The sequence below is a fragment of the Tupaia chinensis genome, unplaced genomic scaffold (genome assembly GCF_000334495.1).
Source record: "Tupaia chinensis unplaced genomic scaffold, TupChi_1.0 Scaffold000544_1, whole genome shotgun sequence".
Lineage (NCBI taxonomy): Eukaryota > Metazoa > Chordata > Mammalia > Scandentia > Tupaiidae > Tupaia > Tupaia belangeri.
In genome coordinates, this window is record NW_006160056.1 from 1,415,408 (window position 1) to 1,434,557 (window position 19,150).

Sequence of the window (19,150 nt, forward strand, 5' to 3'; positions counted from 1 at the left end):
GGAAAGAGAACCATTCAATATCTGAGCTGTGTAAAATGCAGCCACTGCTAAAGACTGCCTCCTGCAGGCAGGGTGCTGCATGCACTTGGCCCTGCTCTCTTCCTGCTGCTTGTGTTTCCCCTAGCCCATCCCAGGCAGGGGAGCCTCACTGATAGTCTTGGAACCTGAAAACTCAGAGAGGGCCGAGAGTAGACCTCGAGGGGACGGATGTGGAGCTACATTCCTTTTAATCCACATTAATCTTCCAGATTAACAATCCAGAACCCCAACATGCATAACAGAAACTGTGAAGCATAGGTTTTCCAAGCAGTTTATCCTTCATTGTTTTGGGAGAGCATCCTCCATTATTGAAGACCACGTGTCATTATTTACAACATTCTCATTTCTTGTGAAGATCTTCAGGGTTAACTGTTCAAGCCAAAGAATAGTGCCGAAAACAAAAAATTCTGCAGGAAGTGGGTGAATGGGCGAAGTGTAATCTATTGAGTAGTTGGGAAAGTCATGACACATTTGCATGGAAAAATACATCATGATTTTCCCCTTATTATTGAAGACCACGTGTCATTATTTACAACATTCTCATTTCTTGTGAAGATCTTCAGGGTTAACTGTTCAAGCCAAAGAATAGTGCCGAAAACAAAAAATTCTGCAGGAAGTGGGTGAATGGGCGAAGTGTAATCTATTGAGTAGTTGGGAAAGTCATGACACATTTGCATGGAAAAATACATCATGACTTTCCCCTGTGACTTAATAGATGCCTGTTTTTCAGCAACTCTGATCTTGTCCAAGAATAAAAGTTATCTAGAATAATAGACAGGGTACTTGGTCTTTAGGAAATCACCCTTGAATGTTTTGACTCTATCCAACTTTGACAAATATTGGAGGCAATGAGGTCAAGGTAGTCCACCCTAGCAAAACCCTCTACAACAGTAATATTCTCGCATGTTGTCAAGCGGGTATGACCCCAGTCTTTAGATAATTGAGCTGGATCTGTAGCTGAAGGCATGTGATGTGCCATGTGTATAATGTGTTAGCCACCTTCCCACGTTCTTGCCCTAGTTTCAATTACTTTCTGAACCAACTGAAATAGAGGACCTGGAGTAAGGGCCTACTCCTGGACAAAGCAGTAGCAGCTGTCTGCTTTTCTCATTGGACAGATTGGATCTCAAGCAGTCAGCAAGGGTGGCACAGTGTCTCTCCATTGTCAGAAGGAAGCTTGGATAGATTTTTTGTCTTTTAACTTCATGAGTTTTTTTTTTTTTAATATCCTAGAAACAGTTGTTTTTATTATCTTTTGAGGTTCTGTATTTTTATTTTCATTGTGATTTCACTGGTGGTCCAATAGAAAGAAGCCGGAGGCTACATCAGGAACTGCTAGCCAGCTGCCCTTTAACCCAAACGTCCCAATTTTCCCCCTCATCACTCGTCCTCAGGAGTCATAGTTAGCATCTATAAAAACAGCTCCACATTTCTCTTGAGGAAGATGAAATGGCGTTAAAAGTTGCATTATTGTATTTATTTACATCTATGAATAAGAATCTAGAAAAGTCATAAATGTATTAGGTAATACAATAAAGAATAAAATTATCTCTGTGGAACTTTTCATTAACACGTAGAAGTTGTAAATTGTTACCTACTTAGTAGTAAACAGGTATTTATTTTAAAAGGTGCTGTAATTATCAGCTGTCATCTACATCCAACACTTCATCATTAGTAACCAGTTTATGAGCACCTATTTAGAGAGTGACCCTGTTAGAGAATCTCACCCTGTGCTACATAGGCTGCAATTACTGTTGTCATTCAGATTAGATTACTGTACCATTCAGTCAGCTGATTTCAACTCATTTTCCACATTCCCTGAGAAAAATCACTTTTTGTTACTTAAAAGATAGAAGCCATATATAAAGCTTTGGTAAGAAAGCAAAGACAGTACAAAATAATAATAATAAAAATAAAGTAAAAATTTATATTAAAAAAGAAAAAAGAAAGCAAAGACAAGTGTCATAGCTTCATTTTTACAGCACTGAAATGAAGGTAAAAACATCTTCAGTTCCTGCTTTTTCACTATGTCGATTTGCACTGTTGTGGGGAAGAACAGACATCAGTCAGCTACTTACAAAGATCATTTTAGAGATTCTGACTCTAATGCCGAAACCACTTTATAAAGTTCTATGCAAATATCATTTGTTGTCTTTTTTCTTGGAAAGTAAGAGCAGAAAGGGACCAGCAGATGGCAGAATGCTTACATCGCTGGAATCTCAACATAGTTGACCAAAGTTCCAGTCCTGGACCTGGCAGCTTAAAACTCACACTGGGCATGTGTGTGTGCATGGCCAAAATCCCAAGAAGAGAACAGAGGAGAAGGGATTGCAGGATGGCCATCTCCCCTGGGGAGTTATTTCTCTCTTTCTGTCTCTCTTGTCTTTCTCTTGTCTTTCTGGTGAGCACACACTTCCTATAGGAAAAATCTCTCTTAAAAAAAAAGAAAAGAAAAGAAAAGAAATAAAGAGCAAAGAATGTTTTTCTCACTTGATTGTACAATTTTTTTATACCAGAGCTCTTTCAAAAATCTTCCTGCAAAAATACTATTTTTCACTTTTTAAAGAAAAATGTTTTCCTTGCTTACACATGCTAAGTAGAGAGAGTGCAAAAGTTCAAGCTTGCTATTTATGTTTCTGTATTAGCATGTTTCTATTTCTAGGACAGTTAAGTTATATTTGGATTATATTGATTCAGTGATATGAGTACATGTTTTTGTATTCATCTTTTTTAAGAAATAAACAAAATATATCCAGTAAGTACACTTACATAATGTTAAATAAAAGCTACTGTTCTCTGTAGGAATTGTATGTTTGTTCTCAAATTCTGGGATGGATATTTGTGGCATTCATGTTGAAGGTGATAGGAGAGATGAAGAAAATTGGTCCTGTAAGTTAAAGACGCTGATCTGTAGTCCTTAACCTTTTCTTCTTATTTATGTCCTCCCATCTCCAGTCTTTTCTCCAAATCTAGATTCTCCAAAGCCCAAAAGTTCCAACAGGCATTTCAGCCTCTATTTCTGTTAAAGAACCCTGTTGATCTCTTCCTGCAGTCAGTCAAACTGACCGTTCTTGCAAACCCTTGGAGCTGTGCTTTGGAAAGTTTATTGATTCCTAACATAAATATCTCTTAAAGATGTGTAAAGAGAACTGCTCTCCCATAAGAAAACTTCGACAACTACACTTCTTGCATCAAGTTCCTTTACTCCTGTGGAAAGCAGTTTTCTCTTCCTCATGGGATGGAGATATGTCCTGCCCATAATGCCCACTCTTCCTGGAGGGGGGTTGGGGGGTCCCCAGTTGGATCCGAGATGTGACAAACAGGCCAAAGCCAGAGGGCGTGAGACCTGGCTCTGGACTTAATCAAGATACGTAGGAACAGGTTCTCTCTGACTTTTCTCTCAGGGTAATCTAGAGAACTTCTCTAAGGAAGTGGTTTTACTCATCTCTCTAAAGTAGCTTCAGGATCGATTCTGTGTCATGCTCACATATCCTCAGTGACTACCACTGTATCTAACACACAGTCTCATCCACTAAGTGCTGTTCGAATACTGAGGGTTATATCCTTTGTGAGTTCCATTAATAGTGACAGCAGCTGATTGAGCACCATTTTGCATTCAGTATCAGAATACTCAGAGACTACCACAGGTGAACTATGGTTTCTAATGGAGGCACTCATTTCCCATCTAAGAGGCAATGAGGATAGCACGTGCTTCAGGGTTTTTCTAAGAATTCAGTGAGAAATATAAGTGTCCCAAAGCAACTGGTTTTGTTAATCCCATGGTAGAGAGTGAAACCAGAGGTAGGGAGTCAGACCTGGGGGTATTCCCCTTCATTTTTTTCTAGTGGAAGCGTAAAGAGGCTACCTGACTACTTTGAGCCTCATTTCTCATCTGAACAAGTTTAGTACCTGTCCTGATTCCTGTACAGAGTCATTTGCAATGATAAATGGAGATGATAAAAAAGATAAAGAGGTGTAAAATTGTAAAACTATAGCATTAGTGGAAAGAACCACAGACTGAGGTTTCTTAAACCTGGCGTTGGCACCTGTTAGTTCTGCAACGTAACCTGGCTGAGATACAGTTTCTCACTGTATAAAATGAAAAGGTTCATTTATTGGGTTGTCAAAAAAGTCATGATGCATTTTTGCATAGGAAAACAAACAAAATAACATCATGACTTTTCCAACCCTATAGTTTATTTTGGATGCTTTTTTTTTTTTCTGTTGATAGTGATAGATTTGTAGAAACTGTCTTAATGCATGTATAAGACCAAAATAATCACGTGTTTATAATTTTACACATTATGAGTACTAAAGCACACCTTGCGTTAAAACTTTGTCCACCTTCTGAGTAATATCTAAATTTATGCAGTTCCTTCTGCTTTCCTGTATCTAAATAAGCTAGATGTGCCTAGTAACAGTTGAAGCTTTGATCAGTTCTCACTTTACAGCCAATGAGTTCAGTTCCCTTCTGTTATATTTCTTGGTGACGTGGGGGATGGGGTGGATTAATGAAGTAATTGGAGATCGGAGTGGGCTTACAGTTTTACCTAGGTTTGTTCCACATATCAGAGCATTAATCTAGTGTATACAATCATAAAAATGAAAATGCTGGCCTTGGACAAGAATTTCTGTGCTCTGCGAACCATGATCATTATGTCCAGGCTCTGTGTTTCATAAATGCTGTACCTGTAGTACGCGGGTGGGCCTTGGAGTTCTTCTTGCCCTGCCCCCTCATTTTCATATGGGACACTTAGGCCCAGAGAAGCAACTTACAGAGGTTACAGTCATCTGAGAGAAGCAACTTACAGAGGTTACAGTCATCTGAGCAAAGACATTTCAGAGTCCCAAGAGTTGCGTGCCATGTTCTTAGTTACCCTACAGGGAGTTAACCACCAAGAAAATAAAGTCTGGTTCTTGCTCATAGTACAGTGTTCACCATGAAATATGTCCTTTTGATCGCTTGCTGTCCTTCAAATGGAAACAGAGGTGTTCATTTTATTTCAGGTATGACAGTTGACAGCATTTAACACTTTTAACTGAGAAATGGAGTTGGGGTAATCATATTTGAGTTCTCCAGATCATTCTTCCTTGGTCTTTCTGGTCATTCTTCCTGGTTTAAGAACCTATTCTGTGCTAGCTACTGTGCTAAAAGCTTTACATGAATTATCTCATTTAATCCTCCAATAATGAAGGTTATGACCTATGAGGAATTTATGCATGAGAAAAGGGAAGATAAGAGAGGTTAAGTAATTTTCCAACATCATTTAGCAAGTACATGGTAAGCCTGAGATGAATTTGAACAGTCTGACCTAACTACTCTTTATACATGGTGTCAGTAGAAAGAACAAGGAGTAGATTGGTTGGTCAATAGCAATTAAAGGTACTCCATAATCACCTAAGCACATGGATTTGCTGGATGCTCTAGCATGTTCACACTGCAGAACGATATTTCTGTGGGAGATAATTCCTTGTAGCCGTGTGTGTGTGTGTGTGTGTGTGTACTCATATGAATGTTTACATTTACAGATTTATATATAAATTAGAAGTTAATGTCTAAGGTACTTTTGCTCTTTTTATCAGTTTATATTGGTGAGAAAGTTAGCCTTAAAATTTATTCGGTGGAGAGTTATCTTCATAGCATTTTGCATATAGCACCTTTTCAATAAATTTTTGTTGAGTTAATTTTTTTTTTTTTTTTTTTTTTTGGTAAGGAAATGTCTCTGGGTCAGAATGAAAAGATTCAGGGTCTAGTCCTGAATGTAATGGTGACTCACTGTGAGGTCGAGACCAGATCTCTACTCTGCTCTGAACTTTAGTTTTCTCATGTCTGAAGTGAGAAAAAGATCTGCCATCCTGCCATAACATAGTACATTTGCCGTAGGTTCTCTAGTTGCAGGATCCATAGGCATTCATGCCTGTCCGGCAGGGTTGCCTGGAATTGTCAGGCTCTCCAAAGACACTCGACTGGAAAACTGGACAAGCACAGTCCTCATCAGTGAGGGGTGGGGAGTTGCCGGGATTTGGGAGCAGCACTGCCAGCCTTTCCTAGTTTCTACCAAATTTGTCACCGAGGGTGCTTATGATAGTTTCCTTGCCAAGCACACTAGTACTCTGAGCATCTGCTAAATAGGTAAGTCAGTTACACCTTTAGGGCTATGGTCAGAAACTAAAAGAGCCAGCACTATTTGGGCCTCATAGAAGAATTTTAGTATTCACATAGAGGTGCCTTCCTCTAGAGAAACTGTCAGATATCAGAATCTCCTAAGAACCAGTAAGGATGAAAGGAATAGCCACAGCAGCAAGTTGGCCAGAGTGCCAGGTCAGAAAGCCAAGTAAGCTGAGCCATGTGCGTGGAACAGAATCAAATTTTAAGCAGTGTCAAGATCCGCTGAAAGGACTGCTAGTCACAACAGAACTGTGTGGACCTCGTGGCAGTTCACCTAATCTGATGTCAGGGAGTGTGGGCCAAGCCTGGGTTATGCTTAACAAGAGAGCTGAAAACATGGAGAAGGGGGCACTTTGCCAGGAGTTTTTGACCCTTGGGTTGTGAGCTGTTAGCGAGCAGGCCTCACCTATCCTTGCATTTTCTTTTTTTTCTCTTCTCTCTCTCTCTCTCTCTCTCTTTTTTTTTTTTTGGCACGCCCCACCAGGCAGGTAAAAACCAAGAAAATGCTGCAAACCCAGGAGAGAAATGAGGTTTTTACAGGGCCTGTGGTCCCTGAAAGTTCCCATTGCTAGTCTGAGAGAGAACTCCTCATTCTTATCCTCCTGACAGCAGACTCACATTTTCTGATAAGGAAACCTCTTAGACTTACCTGATTTCAATATATTGTAGTATAAATGTACAGTCATTCAGGTACAGTCTGAAATCTAAAATGCTCTGAAAACAGTCGTTTTTTGTAAGTTTGTGGCAAACTAATTTGGTGGTACAATTAGATCTGCAGTCTTCATATGCCTCACTTAGCGGGACTGTTCATATGTTTGGTGGCAATGATATCCACGTGTTTGATTACAGAGTGTCTCAACAGACCCTGCTTTGGTTAATAGGCAGTTTATGGAAGATGCATCTTACAACTTTTCTGAAATTAGAATTCTGAATTCCAAAAATGTCTGGCCCTAAGGATTTCAGAAAAGAATTGTGAACCCCAGAATTATTTTTTATTAAATTGGGGGGTATTTACTTACTTCTTAAGAAGATGAATGATTCCTTCATTCTTTTTCCCTTACAAAGAAAACAATGCTGGGGGTGTCTGGGGAAAAAAAGAAAGCAAATGTAAATGGTGACTCTTCCTAATACGTTATAGCAAAAGCTTCTGGGGGTCTGCATTTTTGGTATGAGACAGGAATCTGGATCTCTACTTTCCTTGCGATAAGATAAAAGAAAAAGTAGAGATTTTGCTGTGCAACCGCGTCCTTCTCTCCCTTTTTGCAGCCCAGCTGCTTATCAGCAGGTGTGTGACTCACAGAACCATAGCGCCACCTTTCTTCCAAACTTGGCATTGAATCTTTGCACTGCCATGGCTGACTTGCCTGCTTAAGCCAGTAAGTGGGCTAGACTTAGCAAGGAAAAAAGTTCCTTGGTGCTCAAATCATAGAGGAAAAGCTGCAAAGAGCGCAAGAAAATGTGTTTCTTCTTTCTGGTCCCTGAGAAATTAAATTGGTAACCTGATCTGTTGTTAGGGAGTGTGGGCTATAAGCCTGCATTTAATTAGTTTGCACCTAGTGTCATTTTACACATTAGACTTTTTAATTTACATCCTGCGGCATTGCAGCACTCGCCTAGGCCTTTTACCATGTAATACGGTATCTTCCATCTTGGGGACTTTAAAAATGTAGATATACTCTTTTAGTTGAGATTTTTTTTTCTTTTTCTTTTCAATTTTCAGTTGCAGATCAAACATGCAGTTACAGAAGCAGAGATTCAAAAATTGAAGACCAAGGTAAGCACAGATACATGGTTTTTGAATGGTACTTTAAGAACTTCAGATATGATGAATGAATTCAACTCTGCGATGAAAAGATTTGTTCTGTACACTTGAAAGAATGCGAATGTGAGAGGTTCATTTCCACTGTTAGGTGCATAGACAAAAGTGTGGGTGACAGCCACAGCCTACATGTCCTTCAGTGCAAATAACATATTTGAAATATATGTATTTGTGTGTATATGTGTGTGTATGTATTTGCACATATATGGCCATTTCCTTCTGACATTTCCTCAAAAATTATATTTGTAGCAGTTTAAGTATCTGAAATATGTTTTGATTACCAATTTTTTAAGTATAAGTTATTATACTTTCTCTTTATTTACTTTATTATAAGTAAATTTAATAACTTAGTTTTAACTTATTCCTCAGAAACTGTGTATTGTTTTAATATAGCACATTAATAATTTTATAGAAACAATTTCTAATTTCTAGTAGTAAATGTTATGAATGTAATATAATACATGCACAATTGATTTTAGGTGCCAGGTAGCACTGGTAGAAAATTTTTAGACAAGTTTAGTTCAAATTATTTAAATTCTTTGGGGGGATACCTTAGTTAAAGAGAGTGTGTATCTTTAGTGTAAGATAAAAAATAATACAGGATTTAAAGGAGATTTTAACTGGTAAATTATAACATATTTGTATGAGACACAATTCCATCCATTGTGCTTCATTTTATCAAATATGTCATTTCAAGGATTTAAAAATATATATCTTTTGAATTACTTTTACACTGCATTCTCTATTATTTCGGTAGTGTTTTTAAGATTAAGACATAATTACTCCTCCACCACTAATGATCTATTTTCTTGTTTCATATTGAACAGTTGTTTTGGTTTTCCCATGTGTTTCAAATGGAGATGAATTAGCAAGGCTATTTTGGTTAAATGGTATTCTCAGCTAATCCACTCTCTAGCTCTTTAGTCAAAACACGTCTATACATCATTCATGGTGTCAGCCCAGCTCTGTGAATAATCATTTTTAAATTAGTAGAGGTTGGTAAATAAAGAACTTGATACAGAACATTGCTTAATAAAAGATGCAGTAAAAAAAAAATAGAAGACACATTAAAACATTATTTTTTTCTTGACATAGAAAGGAAGAGAATAATTTAAAAATTGTTTACAAATAGAGGAAAAGATTCTCCCGTAATTGTGCTTTAACAGAGCACATATGTCAGACTATAACATATGAAATACTATGACGCAATGTTTTGTATTTTTCTCATTACTACATTGACATGTAATATCCATACGTTAGTTTTTTTTTTTTTTTAAGTTTATTTCTTCCACGAGTGAGAGAGACAGAGAGACACAGCACCCCAATAGGGTGTTGATGCCGCAATCCACCCCCAGCTTCAGCTGTCCCCAGATCATGGGCACACCTATGCCTGGAGAAGTCAGGGTCTCCAGATGTGCACCAAGAACACTCTCATGTGTGTCTACCTCACAGAGTGTCACAGGTTACCGTGCCACCATCTGGCTCCCAAAGATTATTTTACTGTCTTTATTACTGTTCTTTTCTATCCATGTTCTAGTAACGTTTCTAATTTTGAATATCTTTAACGTTATAATCTGTTTTGGGAAGTGTGCCTTGTCCAAAAGGATGTATGTGTGTATATGTATATTTATTTTTCTGTATTTTTCTATAAATCATAACTTCTATAATTATAATTTCTACAATTTTGAAAAGTTTTGATTTTATACATTGATAATTTATAATAACTACATTCTTTTTCACTTTAAAGAAGGCATATGCAGTAGATAAAACACTAGCTTGAAGGGCAGTTTCTGTATTAAATGACTTTTGAGCCCTCCCCTAAAAGATCATTCTTGAATTTCAGTAGAGATTAGAATGTATTTGACTAGCATACTGTCTATTTCTAAGAGTCCTTTGACGTAGAAACCACAAAAGAAAAAAAAAAAGACATTTCTGTTCCATTAGAGGTAATTAAATTAATCAAGATGTATGTTTTTAAGCATCTTTTATACTTTTATGCAAATTAAGCTATAAGGCTCTGAAAATGTATTACGCTGCCTATGAAATTATAAACCGTGTTCATGTCAGTTGAATAGAGAACATAATAATATCATCAAAAAAGTTAAAAGCAAAGTAAGAATAACTAACATTTATCACGTGATTATTATGCCCAAGAGCTATTCCCAGAGTGCTGACATATTATATCACAGCTCCATTGTATGGGTGATATAATTGAGTCTTAGAGAACTTCAGTACTTGACCAAGGTTTAATGGCCAATAATGGCAGAACCAGAATTCCAATCTAAGCAGAATGACTCTTATCATTTCCTCAACTACCAGGCCTTACTGTACTCCCACTCTTCTCACACTCCCTACCTTTCTCCACTCCCTTTTTAGTTATTTTTCTTACTTAAAATTATACATTAGAGAAACCACACACACACACAAAGGTGTTCACATTGATTGGACATAATCAAACTCTAAAACAACTTTTCGAATTTACTTCTAAAACATGCTTTCAGAATATCAGACCAATTGGTGTGATGGAATGATCATGGAAGGTAAAACCAAATTTATGTTTTGTCATTTGTCACATGTGTGACCTTGGATAAATCACTTCACTTTCCAAGGCTGCCATTTTATCATCTATGAAATTATAAAACTAATATGTGATCTTTTCATCTCAAGATGTTTTGATAACTGAGTAAATACAATAATGGAATTTAATCTAAAACATTCTGTAAAGATGCCAGTTTTTGGCTTCAGAAATACCCAAATTAACCTTGAATTGACTTTTGCTTCTATAGCTGCAAGCAGCAGAAAATGAAAAAGTGAGGTGGGAACTAGAAAAAACTCAACTCCAACAGAACATAGAAGAGAATAAAGAAAGAATGTTGAAGTTGGAGAGCTACTGGATTGAGGCCCAAACATTGTGCCACACAGTGAATGAGCATCTCAAAGAGACTCAAAGCCAGTATCAGGCCCTGGAAAAGAAATACAATAAGGCAAAGAAATTGATCAAGGATTTTCAACAAAAGTAAGCAGCTCCTAATGACTGAGGCATAGCTATGTGTATCTAAAGAATGTATCTAGCCAATAATTACATAATAATATCTAATGGGATAGAAAAGACTTCAGAGTTATCGTTCTCAGAAGCATAGTTACAGTATAAATAGGACGTTTTGGAAATCACTTCTATCTTATTTTTATATCCGAGATTATATTTTGTGTATTTTACAGTTGTTTGGCAACCAATTACCTCCTAATGTTTGATGGAAACTTACTCATTGATCATTATTAAAACATTTTAATTTCTTTATCCCCTTTGAAACATCTCTGTGATTTAGAAGCAAGAAGCCTTGCTGAAGTCATGCAGAAGAACCGACTATTGGATATTGTACATGCAAAGCAGCAGTTAGGGCCTGGAACTAGCTGCTCTATCCTTAGAATCAGTAACGGCAGAGCTTTCCCACCACAGACGGTGGAAATACTGATTACCAAAGCCCTATGTCCCGTTACTCTGCATTTCTCAGCTGTTTAGAGAATCCATAGGTCTCTCAGTTCACTACAGTGAGAAACGGACCATCTCCCTATTCCGCTTTTGAATTTCACCAGCTTTTTCTGAGCTACCACTAAGCTTTGCTTCCATCTGTTGGATATCAGTACAATGTCAGGGAAACTGACCAGAGACATTTTTCCTAGTTTTTTTTTTTTTTATGTCAGTTATTTCTAGCTAGCTGGAACCAAAGAGTGGTGCCAATACCTTGTTCTGTTCTTCAATGCCAAGCCTTAGAAGCTATACATACATGGTTCACTTTATTTTTGTTCTTTCCTATCATGCAAATGATGTTTTTAATACCCAAAAGAGATCGCCATGAAAAGTTTATTGTTAAAAAGGGGTAACTTGTTCATTGTGACCATAAATTCAACATGTACTTATTTTAACTCTCATTTCCCCCAAAAATTATGCCTAACTGTCATATAAAAGTTTAATAATACATTTTGCTCGGAGACCAGCAGGTAGTGTAATGCCTGTGTCACTGGACTCCCACGTGGTTGACTGTGGTTTGAGTCCCAGACCCGGTGGCTTAAACTCACGCCAGGTGCGTGTGCGTGCGTGCCCAAGATCCCAAGAGGCAAGAGGATAATGGAGGAGAAGGGATTGCGGTGTGGCCATCCCCCCCCCCCGGGGGGGGGTGATTTCTTGCTTTCTTTCTCTCTGTCTCTGTCTGTCTGGCAAGCGCATGTGCCCTATAGCAAAAACCTCTCAAAAAAAATAATAATACATTTTGCTCAATATTCGTGTTCTATTCTAAGCTCTCAACATGGAGACATTCCTCCTTTTCCCCATATTATCTTTAGGCACATGAAAACACTCTGTATTTGGACCCAACAATTCCCTTTTCACTCTTAATTGATGGAAATCTTAGTCTAGTTATCTTTTTTGAGACTTTACCATCCAGTTCTATCAATTTACTATGTATATGACACTGGAAACATGAATCACTCCTTTCTACTTGACATGTAATTATCTCCACAAAATTATCAACGGTGTTTCAGTTGCACAGTAGCTCCTCTCTAAGTGTGTTGGAGCTCTGGAATTAGGAGCAACAAGTGAAAAGCATAGCAAGTAGATCAAAGCCTTCTTTTCTTTCTTCTTTTTTTTTATATTTTTTTTCACTTTGTGACCTATTAAGGATCTTTTCTTTTCTTTTTTTAAGAATTATTTTTGGGGCCAGCAGATAGTGTAGTGGTTAAGGCACTGGACTCCCACATGGTTGACCACAGTTCAAGTCCCAGATTCAGAAGCTACAAACTCACTGTGTGTGTGTGTGTGTGTGTGTGAGTGTGTGTGTGTGTGTGTGTGCTCCAAATCCTGAGAGGTGAAGGAGGAGAAGGGTTTGTGGCATGGCCATTCCCTTCACCCCCTGATCTGGGAGGTGATATTTGCTTTCTGCCTCTGTGTCTCTGGTGAGCCCATGCACCCTATAGCAAAAATATCTCTCTTAAAGAAGTAATAATTATTACTTGTTTAATTTTATTAACTATTATTTTTGATTTGCTATAGGGCATGTGCACTCACCAGAGAGAAACAGAGAGGGAGAGGGAAAGCGAGAAAGCAAGCCATCAGGTCTGGGACTCAAACTGCAGTTGACCATGTGGGAGTCCAGTGCCTTAACCACCACACCACCTGCTCGCCCTAACATGTTTTCTTTTCTTTTTCTTTGTTTCTTTCTTTCTTTTTTTTAATTGCTATATGCCTTATCTCTAATGATGACTGAGTTTTGTTTATTTAAATAGCTGTCCAGTTGTCCAGTTATTTTTCTACCACGCAGTTTATTGCTTCAAAGAACTTGATGTTTCCTGATTTATTGAGTGTTTAATATAATTAGATCTATCGTTTTCTTCTTAAGAGAGCTTGATTTCATCAAAAGACAGGAAGCAGAAAGAAAGAAAATAGAAGACTTGGAAAAAGCTCATCTTGTGGAAGTTCAAGGCCTCCAAGTGCGGGTAAGTTATATTATCAAAGCTGGTAAATAATAAGATGGTTTCATGTGGTACTAGGAGAGTAGTTACAGATTTTTATGATTGGATTTGTTTTTCCTAGATTAGAGATTTGGAAACTGAGGTGTTCAGGCTACTGAAGCAAAATGGGACTCAAGTTAATAACAACAACAACATCTTTGAGAGAAGAACATCTCTTGGTGAAGTTTCTAAAGGAGATACCATGGAGAATGTGGATGTCAGGCAAACATCTTGCCAAGATGGCCTAAGTCAAGGTTTGTTTAACCTAGCCACAGAAGTCTTTAAAAATGACTGTACAATTTGGCCTTTCATTCTTCTTTTTCTAACCTGGAGATTTAAAAGTTGAAAATACCTCTGACTATAGAAAAGAAGAGGTTTAGCAAAATAGAAGTCTGCCATTTTACTCTTGTCTTATGAAGTTAAATGCTTTAATGTAAAGAATTAACAAAATCTCAAGGGGCCAGCAAGTGGCGTGGTGATTAAAGGCGCTGGACTCCCACATGGCCTACCACGGTTTCAAGTCTCGGACCTGGTAGCTTGCTTTCTCACTTCCTCTCTCTCTCTGTCTCTCTCTGATCAAACTGAAAAATAATAATGATAATAATAATAAATAAAATAATTCTTTAAAAAAAAAGAATTAACAAAATCTCAACTAAAGACAAGCCAAATAGTACTTTTAAGTCATCGAAACATTGACAGACTTAATAAGCTGCCTTAAAAATGGTAGTTCATCTCATCTAGGGTCAGCTGCACTGCTTAGGTAATGGGTAAGGCTTATAATTTTTTGAAATCAAAATCACTAAAATAAAAATTTTTATCATAGCATCAGCAGGCTGGCAGCCTGCTTCTACCATTTGAAATTTATTTAATTAAGAAGTTCTGACAGTTCTGTGCTTTTATCTCAGTGTCCTATTCATACTTCTTATATCTTTATTGTCAAAGACCAAGTAAGACCAAAACACTGGAAAATTTTGTTATTGTCAATAGCTGTCATCTTTTATATGTCAACCATAAATAAGTAATTTTGGGGGAGATAAACACACTGTACATAGACTGTGTTCATATGAATGTGATGAATGTTTTAATATTTACAATATATTTAAAAATTAGAAAACAACACACACACACACACACACACACATATATATATATATATATATATATATACACACACACACACATAACATACATACATACATATACATATATTTTAGTCCTTGGAAAGTGAACATTAAAAGAGGGTCGTATAGTACGATTGTCTTATATAAGACTGGCCACACTCAGGCACCAAATGATGTGCAGTCAAACCCTGTAATAATTTGCTGTTTATTTTCATTATTTATTTATTTTGCTACCTGTTATGTGTGCTCACCAGAGACAGAAACATAGAGAAGGAGGAAAGTGAGAGATCACTCCCCCAGGGAAGATGGCCATGCTGCAGTCCCTTCTCTATTCTCCTCTTAGGATTTTAGAAATGCACTCACATGCACCTGGCATGTTTTTCAAATCAGGTCTGGGACTTGAACCACTCAGTTGGCCATGTGGGATCCAGGTCCCCTTAACTGCCATGCCACTGGCTGGCCCAGCTATTTATTTTTATGTTACAAAGTATAATAATAATACTTCCTCATCCCCATTTTGCAGGCTGTTTTGAGGTTACATGACTAGTCTTTGGGGCCCCCAAAAGTAATTTTATTAGAGCTTTTATGGAACTATAATTTTTATACCTGGAGCAGTACACGATTGATATCTACAGGAGAACATCAAAATCAAACCCATTTTTTCTCACCTTTTTGAATATTTTATCTTCAAAATAATTGCAGTTTATAATAAGTACATGGTCTTGCAGTGACACATACCAGTGTGATCTCTAACCACTAGCTTTTTATTTCAGTTCATTTTTTTCATTTTAGAAATCTGTATCTTGTCAAACATATCATTAATGGTGTTTATTAAATTACATGACTACAGAAGATCAACAAACTATACTATTAACATGCTGATTTGGATCAAAACCTTATATTCTTCTGAACTCTTATTCTTTTCTCCATTTTGCCACATAATTATCAGTTTCCCTAGCAACACTGTCAGTTCACAGTGAGATGCGGAGACTGCTAATTCTGACTGAAACCAACCCATGCTTGTGCAGTAGAGGTAGAATTAGTCATCTCAGACATCAGTAGCATACATATCAAGCGGCGCTCTTCTATTTTTCCTGCCGAGGACAGCCAGTGATAAATCTCCTTGAATTTCAATTGCTTGATCACATAAACTAAAATGGCTTGGTCAGTAGCTAGATGAGAATGCTCTGGAAAGCACTCCTCTAAATTGATCTTTTGCTCTGTTGCTAGGAAACGCTGAGGTACTAAGGATTGAGAAAGGGGAGCAAGGCTGTGGACCTAACACAGGCCATTCAGCGCTTAACATCTCCCTCCGCCGTTCACAGTGGGATAGGCACAGTGGTGACAGTCAGTCCCCTGGTTTCTGCCTATTCATGGCGATGTCACCCTCCCCACTTCCTGTGGTTACCCAGGTTCTGATTTACTTTCCGAGCTTGGGAGTGTTAGATGAGTGGTTTACCATGGTTTTAGGTCTTGAGGCAACTCAGGAAGGAGAGGATTATCTATCATAGATCAGGGAGCAACCATGTCAGAATGACACAGGAGGGGGGACCAGCAGTTAGCGTAATGGCTATGTCGCTGGACTTCCACGTAGTCGACTGCGGTTCGAATCCCAGACCCGGCGGCATAAACTCATGACGGGCATGTGTGCGTGCATGCCCAGGGTCCTGAGAGGAGAATGAAGGAGAAGGGATTGCGGCGTGGCCATCCCCCCTGGGGCGTGATTTCTCGTTTTCTGTCTCTCTGTCTGTCTGGCAAGCACATGCGCCCTATAGCAAAAACTTCTCCAAAAAGAAAAAAGAAACAAGAGTGACACAGGAGGCAGAAGGGAAAGGAAAACAGCCATTTCTTCTGTGAATATGTTCTTCTAGACAGAGCTCCCATCTGGGAATGGGTTAGTATGTGACTGTCAATGTCGATCTGTGTAAACTTTTTTTTTTTTTTTTTGAGAGGATTTTGCGCTCGCCAGACAGACAGAGACAGACAGAGAGACAGAAAGCGAGAAATCACCTCCCAGGGAGCATGGCCACACCGCAATCCCTTCTCCTCCATTCTCCTCTCGGGATCTTGGGCACACACGCACATGCGCCCGGCATGAGTTTAAGCCGCTGGATCCGGGACTCAAACCACAGTCGACTATGTGGGAGTTCAGCAACATAGTCATTACACTAACTGCTGATCCCAATCAGTGCAAACTTTTGAGGGATAAAATCATTTTTCAAACCATGTAAAAATTTACCAGTTGGAATGATATTGGTTTACGATTTAGATATTTCTATAAACCAAGGTAAATCAAGAATCTCATTAAAATTTTAGTAAAGATTATATGCACGTTTATTCTTTAATATATTTAATACTTTTTTTCTTATCATAATTATATAAAGCAGATGTAACAACATTTTTTTACCACCAGCTGTAGCAGACCCAAATCCATTCTAGTTTACGCTAGTAAGCTGGTCAACTATTACTTTACGTGTGTGCCTGGACAAGGACAATGACAATTGTGTTCTACTGCCATGTTTCACGTTTGTCATTTCTTAGTGCCTGAGTCATGCCAGGTTTAGAATAAGAGCAGAGATCAGGCATGTTGGTGAGAGTTTCGTAGGTTAAGGGTGATAATCTCAGTCTAGCTGAATTTCTGGAACACCACTGAAACAACACACTCTTCCTGAGCTTCTATATATATGCCTGGATTCTTATGATGATACTGTCTTCGGCTACAATATCTTATAAGCTGTTTTCCTAAAGAAGGATTCTGTATAATTCCTTCAAGACTAGAAAGAGAGGGTAGGATCAATAGGAGGAAGTCACATGTGAAGGCCTGTTACGATTATTCCACCGTGAGAGGCCAGAAGTACAAAATCATTTAAAAGGTTATTTTGAACTCTAAAAGCCTGCTTTCAGGATTGTTCAGGTGGCACACACACCCGAGTAGAAGGTAGGAAGTGCCAGCGTTGCCAAGTTTACAACAAACTATCTAAATTGGAGGGTGGCTAGGGTGAAGGAAGAGAAAGAGGAAGCATTTGTCAGGAGACAAATAAGAATTTAGGCACTACAGAAGCATTTTAAGAGCTAAGAGAGGCTTCAAAGAAGAGAAATTGATTAAAATTAGGATAATTTTTTATCTCCTGGTTCACAGACTTTATGGTAAGACTAAGGCCATTTGAAGTGGGAAAGGGTGGTTTGGAAAGTAAAAATGGACTTTGAATGACTGAAGAACAATTTGCACGTAATTCTGGTTTTTCTTTTTTGAAAGATTTTTGCTATAGGGTGTGCTCACTGGAGGGACAGAGAAAGAGAGACAGAAAGTGAGAACTCAACCCCCAGAGGGGATGGCCATACCACAATTCCTTCTTCTCTATTCTCCTCTTGAGATTTTGGGCACACACACACATGCACCCAGCATGAATTTCAAGCCACTGGCTCTGAGACTTGAACCACTGTCAGCTATATTGAAGTCCAGTGTCTTAACCACTATGCCACCTGCTGGTCCCTTGCACATAATTTTGTGTTTGGATTCGTTAATACTTTTGAGGTTTAATAGGAACTGAGTAACATGTAAACTTGTGAATGTAATTCAGGGATCTCTGGATTTTTGCTATTGCTCTCAAGTGCTTCTTTCTCATATCTACCTACGCAGTCAGTATTTAGTAAAAGCAGTCAATTACTGGGGGAGGGGGAGGGGGTTGGATAAGATATCATATTTCCCCATTGATTTAGCTTAGTGCTCAGGAAATCTTTTAACCATGTTGTTCAGAACTTGTAAAATGTGAGGGACCAGCAGTTAGTGTAATGGCTATGTCGCAGGACTCCCACGTAGTCGACCGCGGTTTGCGTCCTGGACCCGGTGGCTTAAAACTCACGATGGGCAAATGTGCGTGTGCGCCCAAGATCCTAAGAGGAGAATGGAGAAGGGATTACGGCGTGGCCATCCCCCTGGGGGGTGATTTCTCGCTTTCTGTCTCTCTGTCTCTCTCTCTGTCTGTCTGGCGAGCACACGCACCCTATAGCTAAAACCTTTTAAAAAAAAAAAAAAAACTTGTAGGATGTGTTAGTGAGAGATGTTCTAAAAACCTCACTCATAATTGTGGGTTTATCTTTCTTATTTTGGTTATGTCAGTTTTTGCTTAATGTGTTTTGAGGTGATGTTAATAGGTGCATTCAATTTAAAATTAGTACATCTTCTGGTAGATTGTCCTTTGATCATTAGGAAATGTCTCTACTTCTAACACTACCCTCATTATCTACATTGGTAATTGGAGAGCTATATCAGCTTTCTTTTATTTAGTGTTTGTATGGTGTATCTTTTTCTATCCTTTTACTTTCTACCTGTCTATATCTCTTATATATAACATATACTTCTTTTTTTTTTATTGTAGTCTGTCAGTCTTTACTTTTATGTTTTTGGAAAGTTGATATTCAGTTTATTTACTGGTATGCAAGACTTAAATCTATGTCTTATTATTTATCCCCTACTTACCTTTCTTTGTTGTTTTT

At 38.1% G+C, this 19,150-nt stretch overlaps 1 protein-coding gene across 6 annotated transcripts in view; it reads left to right on the forward strand.

Annotated features, from left to right (window-relative positions):
* PPP1R9A (protein phosphatase 1 regulatory subunit 9A) overlaps positions 1-19,150 on the forward strand; it is a 361,745-nt gene that overhangs the window by 289,988 nt on the left and 52,607 nt on the right. For all 6 annotated transcript variants that reach the window (XM_027775319.1, XM_027775318.1, XM_014591219.2 and 3 more), the window contains 4 exons: positions 7,929-7,982; positions 10,814-11,043; positions 13,421-13,517; positions 13,615-13,786. In XM_027775319.1, coding sequence (XP_027631120.1) covers positions 7,929-7,982; positions 10,814-11,043; positions 13,421-13,517; positions 13,615-13,786 — 553 coding nt within the window. The remainder of the gene's footprint in view (positions 1-7,928; positions 7,983-10,813; positions 11,044-13,420; positions 13,518-13,614; positions 13,787-19,150) is intronic.